Source organism: Grammomys surdaster, unplaced genomic scaffold (assembly GCF_004785775.1).
Source record: "Grammomys surdaster isolate TR1022 unplaced genomic scaffold, NIH_TR_1.0 62, whole genome shotgun sequence".
Lineage (NCBI taxonomy): Eukaryota > Metazoa > Chordata > Mammalia > Rodentia > Muridae > Grammomys > Grammomys surdaster.
The window spans coordinates 24,575,287-24,585,142 of NW_021604564.1; the positions used below are offsets into that span (position 1 = coordinate 24,575,287).

General features: G+C 37.5%; 1 protein-coding gene across 3 annotated transcripts in view; it reads left to right on the plus strand.

Moving 5' to 3' along the window:
• Plk4 (polo like kinase 4) overlaps positions 1–6,874 on the plus strand; it is a 17,006-nt gene extending 10,132 nt beyond the window's left edge. For 2 of the 3 annotated variants that reach the window (XM_028763568.1, XM_028763553.1), the window contains exons 9-16: positions 57–159; positions 700–849; positions 1,373–1,506; positions 1,589–1,680; positions 2,242–2,386; positions 2,946–3,071; positions 4,791–4,897; positions 6,154–6,308. In XM_028763568.1, coding sequence (XP_028619401.1) covers positions 57–159; positions 700–849; positions 1,373–1,506; positions 1,589–1,680; positions 2,242–2,386; positions 2,946–3,071; positions 4,791–4,897; positions 6,154–6,256 — 960 coding nt within the window. In that variant the 3' untranslated portion in view covers positions 6,257–6,308. Of the gene's footprint in view, positions 1–56; positions 160–699; positions 850–1,372; positions 1,507–1,588; positions 1,681–2,241; positions 2,387–2,945; positions 3,072–4,790; positions 4,898–6,153; positions 6,309–6,803 lie in introns of those variants that run through there. The other variant, XM_028763562.1, reaches the window with a different exon arrangement.
• The last annotated feature ends 2,982 nt before the right edge of the window (positions 6,875–9,856 follow it).

Consider the following 9,856-nt stretch of genomic DNA (forward strand, 5'->3'; position numbering starts at 1 on the left):
CAACAAACAATAATATTTAATGGCTCTAATTAGAAGTTCTAATTTTTTTTAATCAGATCACTGTTTATTACCCAAATGATGGAAGAAGCTTTCCTCTTGCTGATAGACCACCCTTGCCTACTGACAACATCAGTAGGTATAGCTTTGACAATTTACCAGGTATGTACATAAGCAGGAGATGGATTGAGGTCATAGGTTTACGTACACATGCCTTGTGTTTGTTGGATATAGTTAGTAAGTTGTAACTGCCTTGGTTTCACTTGGGCTACCCGTCAAATTCATGTACTTAGTGTCTGCAAAGATCTTGTGTATCCTATTACTCTGCTGTTTGTGGTACGCTACTACCATGAACCTCTTAAGTAAAAACTAGCTTGGAAGTAATACCAGTAACATCAGAACTGTAGCCTCTGTTCTTAATTATTGGTCTATCCAGAATCATCAAAAATTTTACTATAAAGTGTCTAGTTTTTCACATTTGAAATGAAAATAAATTATAAGTGTTGGTAACTGACTCCTAGATGTGGAAGCTCCTAGATGCTCTGAATTGGAAAAGTAACTACTGAATAGCACATCTTGGTTGAAATAACTTTCAGAAAGATGGAAGCCTGTCTTAACCTTACTAGAGAATCGAACATAGGTGCAACTGTATGTTTAGTTGACTCTTTCTTCCTTAATATTAGGTATATTTTTCCTCTTTAGAAAAATACTGGCGGAAATATCAATATGCTTCCAGATTCATTCAGCTTGTAAGATCTAAAACTCCCAAAATCACTTATTTTACAAGATATGCTAAATGTATTTTGATGGAAAATTCTCCTGGTGCTGATTTCGAAGTTTGGTTTTATGATGGTGAGTATACTATGTATGATCCGAAGTTATTGCTGTACCCGGTAGCTCATCAGTAATACCTGTGTGATCTAGTTCTTCTTCTCTGCTCAGCTTCTTATCAGTCTGTGGTATAGACTGCATGAAAAGCAATATCCCATATCTTACTTGAAACCCACACGCAAATTTTGACAGCTAAAATTTGGCAAAAGATAGGGTTTACCAGACAGTCTCATAGAGCATTCTGTAATCCTGTTGATTTGGCCTTTCCTGTCTTTCTCCCTGAAGGGTTCTCGTGTGTACATGTAGCACATGATTACAGCTGTCTCTGCTACTCTGTATAAGTACCATGCCTTTGTGTGGGGTCAGATCAGATATATGCTGGGAAGGGGAACGATGGCTTACCTTTGTGGAATACGAGTACCATTTTTACCATTGAATAATAAATGAATGTAAATAATCTGTCAGCCATTGGGTACTAATATAATAATTAAATATAGGAATAATAAAAGAACTGATAGCAAATGGTTTTCTACTTAATTTTCAGGAGCCAAAATACATAAAACAGAAGATTTAATTCACATAATTGAAAAAACTGGGATATCTTACTCTTTAAAAAATGAAAATGAAGTTACCAGCCTGAAAGAGGAAGTAAAAGTATATATGGACCATGCTAATGAGGTATGTACTTGTTCCTGATCTAGTTAACAATCACCTGTTAAATCAGTGAACTGTTGACAGGAGGCAATCTTCTTTGTGACAGGGTCATCGTATTTGCTTGGCACTGGAATCTGTAATTTCTGAAGAGGAAAAAGGAAGCAGGGGCTCTTCATTCTTCCCAATAATTGTAGGAAGGTAAAAGCTTAAAATTCCTCACAAAGGCTAAAATGGTAAACTGTTTAAGATTGAAACCATTTCCTTATAAATGATGTTTAGAATTGTACCATGATGACACCCCGTAATCTTGGCACCTACAAGATAGAGGCAGGAGGAATTGGAGGCTACTCTATCTCAAAACAGCTACAAGAGCCAGTGAGATGGTTAAAATGCTTGCTACTGACCTAAGCTGGATCTCTGAATTCTACATAAAGATTGAAGGAGAAAACTTACTCCAGATTTCATTTTCTGGCCTCCAGAAACACTCTGGAGCATATACGGGCCTATATTCCCACACCATTCACACAGACGTACATAAGAAATAAAATTTAAATTTAAAAATTTTAGTAGCCAAGCCTGGTGGCCCACACCTTTTATTTTAACACTGCATTGGCAAAAACAAGTGAATCTCTGTGTAGTGAGTTCCTGTTTCACACACACACACATACACACACACACACACAACTAAATAAGTGCTTATTTAGTTCTCTATTGAAAAGCTTTAGGGGAACTATATCAGGATATTTCTCTTTTCTTCAGAAAACCTGGTAATACTAGTTCACCTAAAGCCTTATCGGCACCGCCTGTGGACCCAAGCTACTCGAAGGGAGAGCAAGCATCATCGAGCAGATTGAGCATGAATAGTGCGGCTTGCCCAACACAGTCACCAGTGCTCAATCCTTCTGTAAGTAGTGTGTCGTCACGTGCTTTAGCCCCTGAATTGAGTGCCTAGTGTCCTTTTCTAGAGGGAAGCTGTAGGGTGGGTACATCTCAGTTGTAAAATATGTGCTTTAAGGTCCATAGGTTAGGTTCCAGCACCACCCAGAAAAATAAAACATCACTTACTATTTCAGCCTCACTGAGGTACTTTGTCATAAAGTGTGCCTGAATAAACTAAAGGTCCTTGCACATGCTATCAGCTGCCTCATGATCATAACCAGTAAAGACTGTATGTAACTATACAAGAATACAGTGAGCAAGAAACTAGTGTATTTATATGTACTTGTGAACATGTACATTCGCCAACTTTAGCTACAAAAAATAACTTCAAGGAAAGAAAAGAAATTGACTAAAATGAAAACAAAAGACATGATTTGGCCTTCCTTTTCATTTTTGAGTAATGAGGTTGGTATTTTTAGAATTTTTGTTTTGAGAAAACTTAAAATTATGAAGCAGTCTTGTACTTTTAATAAAGTGGCTGAAGAACGTTCTAAGGAATATCTTCTCTCCATTATGGTTTAAAGACTGTGACCGTTGAAGGACTTGGCTACACAGCGACTGCCACAGGAACAAACGTCTCTTCAAGTCTTCCTAAATCAGCACAGCTTATGAAATCTGTCTTTGTGAAAAATGTTGGTTGGGCTACTCAGGTGAGACATTTCTAAGAAAGTAATTTTCTCACCGCAAACCTTGATTAAACTATTAATAATATAAATTATTTTAATTTAAAGTAAGTGTGTGTGTGTGTGTGTGTGTGTGTGTGTGTGTGTATCCCAAAAGTTTTAGCTTTTCTAATTGGTATATATCGGAAAGCTTCTGATGTTCATGAGGTGTGGATGATATCATGATAAGGGTTGTGCAGAATAGAGAATGATGTCTAAGGCATTTGAAATGATAGAAACTAAATCAGCATTGAATTCTAATTTATAGTTTTATGTCCATGTTTATACCTTTACACTGTGTGTGTCCTCAGAAGGTGTGAAGCATGAAGACTTTTGGCACGTCTATTTTTACTTCACAATTAAGTAAATTTCACTGTAGTACATCATGGTGCTTGGTGACATTTGCTTAGGACAACCTGCTGTGCAGTCCTGTTTCTTACATACAATGTTGAGTTTATCCCTGATGCCCTTTTAAAGACAGTAAAATCACAATCTTTTATGGTAGATTGATTTGGAAAGTCCTGCAGCATATGTAACTGTGGTCTGGTGTAAATACAGGACTGTCTGTGTCTGGTGGCCATGATGGAGCCATCTCCAGCCCCATATTTTGATAGGGTCTCACTCACTACACAGCCCATACTGGCACTGACTTAACTCCTACTTCTGCTTCCTAAATACCAGGAATACTTCTTACCTACCACATGCTTCTCTATTTATAGTAGCACAAAGGCAAGTTTCAGTGGAGATACCACAGGGGAGCTTTTGTCCTTTCTTAGACCTATCTTGGGAAAAATACTTTAATGGGGGGAAAATAAAACCCTAATTCAGTGGATAACTTTTTTTTAATAATTCTATTTATCCTATATATGTGAGTACATTGTAGTTCTCTTCAGACACACCAGAAGAGGACACCAGATCTCATTATAGATGGCTGTGAGCCACCATGTGGTTGCTGGGAATTGAACTCAGGACCTCTGGAAGAGGAGTCAAGTGCTCTTAACCATGGAGCCATCTCTCCAGCCCTCAGTAGATAATTTTAAGTAACTAAATTTATTGAGAGTCATTTTAATATTATGATGCCTTAACCACTAGAGGAATGATCTGAAGAGGAAGGGGGGAATGTGAATGTTTTCAATACTAAGATCTTTACAAACTCCACTTGGTAGATACCGGCAGCAGTTTTTTTAAGGCTATATTGGGTCTGGGAGTGATCACACAGGGCTAGCTAGAATCCTGGTATTTAGGAAGCAGAAGTAGGAGTTAAGTCAGTGCCAGTATGGGCTGTGTAGTGAGTGAGACCCTATCAAAATATGGGGCTGGAGATGGCTCCATGATTAGGAGCAATTCCTACACAGTATGTAATTCCAGTCTAGGGGATCCAATGCCTTCTTCTGGCCTCTTGAGGTGTTGTGAGCAAGTTGTACAGAAGTATAATGTACAAGAAAAATGCCCATATACATGAAAAAATAAAATAACTGAGTGTGATGTGTGCCTTTAATCTCAGAACTTAAAAGAAGGCGGGTAGAACTCTGTGAGTTCAAGACCAGTTAGTTCTATATGCAGAGACATTGTTTCAAAAATGTGGGGAAACCCCAAACACTAAATGAATGAATAAAGAAAACCTGTCTAGAACACTTTTTAAGTGAGCCCTTAAAAACCCCAAATTATCTTCTGTGTAGTCATTTTCTATGCCTCTTGCTTTTCTAGCTAACTAGCGGAGCTGTGTGGGTTCAGTTTAATGATGGGTCACAGTTGGTTGTCCAGGCAGGAGTGTCTTCCATCAGTTACACATCACCAGACGGTCAGACAACTAGGTAAGCTCTTACAGCACGGGCTGGATTCAGTGCTTGCTCTCATTTTGCTTTCTTTGTACTTGAAATAAATGACTTAATAAACATAATATTTCAATAATTTACTTATACTGTTCATTATTTTTAACTGTTCATAGCCTTTAATATAAATGTTGTGATTACAAGAATAATCTACCCATAATCAACTCAAGTGATAGGATTTCTTTGTAACCCTTATTATTTAATGACCTAATTAGGTTGACTCTTTTCAGAATGGACTTATGAAAGTAAAATAAATTATTTACTTGAAAGAACATGGAGGGGCCAGGTGTGGTAGTATATACCTTTAATTCCAGAACTTTAGGTAGATTTTTGTGAGTTCAAAGCCAGCCTGATCTACATAAAGACTTTCAGGCCAGCTAGGGGCTATACAGTGAGACTCTGTCTCAGAACATAAACACAAAAGGACATGGAGGACTGAAGAGATGGCACAGTTGCTTAAGTGTTTGCTTTGCAGGCAGGAGGACATTTGTTCAGAGCCCCAGCACCCATGAAAAAGGCAAGGCAAGGCAGTGTGTACCATACTAGGGAACTGGAGACAAGAGGATCCTTGGCTCACTGGCTACCCAATCTAGTCAAATAGGTGAACTCCAGTTTCTCTGAACAACACTGTCTGAAACTAAAAGGTGGGAAGTGATCGAAGAAGATAATTGACACTGACCTCTGGCTGGATGTGGTAGTGCACACACACGGTTAACAGGACTCTGAGATTACCCTTGGCTACATAACCATCCAACCTGGGTTATATGAGACCCTGTCTCCAAAAAAGTCTAAAGTAACTAAATAAACTTGGTTATTTTTTCCCAGATAAAAATAGTGTCTTTTAAAAGCCTTGTTAACAATTTGGTTTTTATTTATGCTAAGCATTGAACCTCAGGCCTTGTGGGTGCTATGTAAGCCCTCTGTAACTGAATCGTACAACCCAGCACTGACAGTTTTGAAGACCATACTAGTCCTCCCAGGTGCTGTCTCTGAGTATTCAACTAATGACAGATCAAAGTATTGGTTTAAAAAACAAAACTATGCTTGTACACAACTACCAAACAAAAGTGTTATGTTTTTGAAAGAAACAAAGTGGGCATGCTTCAGTTGATTAGGAATCCTAGTAAGTGTATTTATTGTTTTCTTGATGTATCTCTTGTCATTAAAGGATTACTGGGAAATGTGCTTTTTAGTATTAAGGTCCAAGTAATGGAAGTTCTGTCTGTTTTTCTGCTTAGGTATGGAGAAAATGAAAAATTACCTGAATACATCAAACAGAAATTGCAATGTCTTTCTTCCATCCTTCTGATGTTTTCTAATCCAACTCCTAGTTTTCAGTAATTTAAGTCTCAGATGTCTATATTTAATAAATGACTTTTTGGTTGGCTTTCAAGTAAGTGATTTTGTTTAATTTACTTTAACTTCAGAAAGCCTTTCTACTAAACAGAATTTTAATCTACACCATAAAAAATATACTAAGAAAACAATAAAATTTTAGTTACCAAATATAGTCATAAAGCGAGGACATCTAATTTTGCTCCAAGCATGTATTCCTTCGAACTTTGTGCTCCTATGTTTGTATTGAACTAAGTTGTGTATGGCTTGTTTGTTTTTGTTATTTTCTTTACTAATAAGACATTGAGAATCATGGACAAAACATGCTATAGTTTTGAAACTTTGAATATGTAAATAATGTATGTATAAGCAATATGTAAAAGTGTATATTTTATATTTATTTTTATAGCACTTGTGTCTGATAAAATTTCTGCAAATACATTTTATAAAATAAACACAGTGGTAAGTTTTCCTTAACTTGGTTTATTGATTAAATACTTGTTTTAAATATTAGATAAGTTACTATAAATTCATTCTTTTTCTTCTTTTTTAGGAAGACCCCACACCCCCTTTTGAGGCCAGGCTTTTATTGATTTAACCTACAGGCAATCTTTTCCATCTTCCCTCTACTAGGAGTTTCTGCCTCACCCAGGAGAGAAGAGTGCCCTGGGCGCAGACAGACATGGGTCCTGAAGGGGATTGGGTGATAAGAGACTGGCTGCTGGGCACTCAGACAAAACATCCATCTGGGCAGAGCAAGGCTATTAACCTGTACAGGCCTCTCTGCCTTGCTCAGATGGGTATTGGTCAAGAGGGAAGAACTTTGTTAGCAGCTCCTCCTACTCTGCCCATATAGGCACCTTTTGTAAGAAACCTTATTCCACCTATTACGGTCAGAAGACATCAGACAACACCCTGGATCTGAGGTACAGGCAGTTGTAAGCCACCATGTTATGTTGGTTCTGAGTCTACTACAAGAGCTGTAAGCACACTAAACTTCCAAACCACTTTAAAAGTTGAGTTTTAATCTTATAAGTGTTAGACATTGTCACTGAGGCTTATCATCTCACTTATGCAGAAATTCAGAAATGTATTGAGATATACAGTTCATATTTCCTTTATAATGAGGACCTTGAATTAATTGAAGAGTCCAGATTGAATTAATAGGACTTTTCAGTCACTCAGCCACTTTGGACCTGATTTAAGTTCTAAGGAACCTCCCAAAATGTCTTACCTCTAGGTTGTTTGCAAGCCCTGCCTTCTGCCTCAGTACACTTGTCCCACCCTTTCGCAGTCCAGTCATGCTCTTACACCAAGTTCTGACAAACCCTTCTCTTCTTAGAGAAATTTCCTAATGCTTTTCTTCATGTTGCGTTCCTCTGGACTCTATACTTGTTTGTCTTTGGTTGGTTGGTTTGTTTCTTCTAGACAGGGTTTCTTTTGTGTAGCTTTGGCTGTCCTAAAACTCTCTGTAGACCAGGCTGTCCTTGAACGTACAAAGATCCACTTGCCTCTGCTTCCTTGTCTATCACCCTTCTCATAGCCAACCATAAGTATCTGTACCAGCTACTTAGTGTCTGAGGTTCCTGATGGAATGTGAACTTAGCAGTTACCGCTCATGTCTCAACAAGTACGTGGGAATAAGCATGTATTCAGGTCCTCTTCATATATACTGAAAATGACAGATTAAAAATTCTTACAGTCTTGTTTTATTTGAAATGAATACTTAAATGTAATAAAGTTACAAATAAATCTTCAACAGTAAATGGTAGTCAGATCCAAATAGTAGTTTATCTTCATTAAATTAAAAATCACAAGTTTATTTCATTTTCATACGAGAAAAGAGCTTGTTTATTTTTAAATAGAGAAACATAAAGGCTAGAGATGCTTTATGAAGTGACAATACATTCAAAATAAGAAAATAATCCTTTGCTAGATTTTCAAAAATAAAACCATCTCCCCTTTTTACTCTTTTTTTCACTCCTTCTTTAATATACACTAGTAACAGTTTTATCTCCCAGCTTCTCCCCTACACCTCTCACTGCCCTCTGGTAACGAGGTGATGTTAGTCTAATCTCCCAGGATGCAAGTGCCTCAGTAAAAAAGAAGGTGCAGTCACTTTGCTGGGTTGTAGTTTTCTGAATTGCAGTATTAGAATTCTAGGGCTGGGAAATGTCTGTCATGTTCTTGCTGGGAACATTTATGCTAAGAAAAAGGCTTCTTGACTTAGTGCACTTCAATTTTTTTCCCAAATATTTTTGCAAATCTAAGTCACAAGTGGAAAGTCACAGCTAACCAACTCACTGTTAGTGTTCAGGTCAATTTTCCTGTTCTGAGAAAGTGCAGCAGTCATGAGGTAGCCTCTGGAAGACAAGTGACTTGTATACTTTATTCATATGTATCACAGATCAGGATCTTATCTTCAGCTCTAAGCTTGCTGTGAGAAACTACTGTGTATTAAACAGGAACATTGGAGTGCTCTTATTCTCACGGGTTATTATTTTGTCTCTGGGCATACCACACAAAGGTGGAATTTAAGGTCAGCACTGACCCAAAAGATGAAAAAAAATACAGAATAGCAGGTAAGAGGACATCCAGGGCCTGACAAAACAGAAACTGAAGCAAAATGCTGCCTGCCATCATTTAGTGCTGATAGCTTCAGAAGACCGTTGAAACCATAGTAACAAAACAGGAAAACACTTCGCATGTTTTGCAGAGAGTCCCATACACATTCCAGTATTCCATTCACACAGAGGTAGAAATTATGTAGTTTGATTAGTCACCTTTGGCCATTCTGTTACAAGTCCCCACCCGATCATTTGAGACGTCAGAGCATCCATGGTCCAACTGCAGTTCTGCTGCTGTGAATGGGTCTACAGACAGGTTGCAAACAGCTGTTCTCTGTCATTACTGACAAGGGGCATTAAAAGGTCAGAGTTTGCACTAGAGTTTAAAGGACTTGAAAAATAGTAATTTTAGGAATCCACTTGCTATTAATACCATATTTTTTAAAAAACACATTTAACTTACGTTTCTAATATGAATTTACTAGCGCTTGAAAGAAGGTAGTCCTTCTAAAGGTAGTAAAGACCACCTTGTCTCTTTAACCTTTTTACTCCTCAGACATTAGCATTACTCTTGCTCATAGGTTAGAGTCAAAATCAAAATAGACAGTTACAATGTTTGGATTACAAGTGTTGAGGGGGAGGTAATAGAATAGATTCACCCTGGGCAGGAAAGAAAAACTAAAGCCTAATCTGGTTGTGGGCAGGCTGTAACAATTTAAGGCTCAGTTTTATTTCATTAGGAAGCTGAATAATGCATTTTCATTAAAAAAAAAAAAAACCTTTAATGAAAAAATATTTTTGTTTAGTTTAAAAAACGAAACATTATGGGTTTTTGGTTTTTTGTTTGTTTTTGTTTTGTTATGTTTTTTGGTTTTTCGAGACAAGGTTTCTCTGTATAGCTCTGGCTGTCCTGGAACTCACTCTGTAGACCAGGCTGGCCTCGAACTCAGAAATCCTCCTGCCTCTGCCTCCCAAGTGCTGGGATTAAAGGTGTGCACCACCACTGGTTAAAAAAAAAAAAAAAAAAAAACATTGTTTA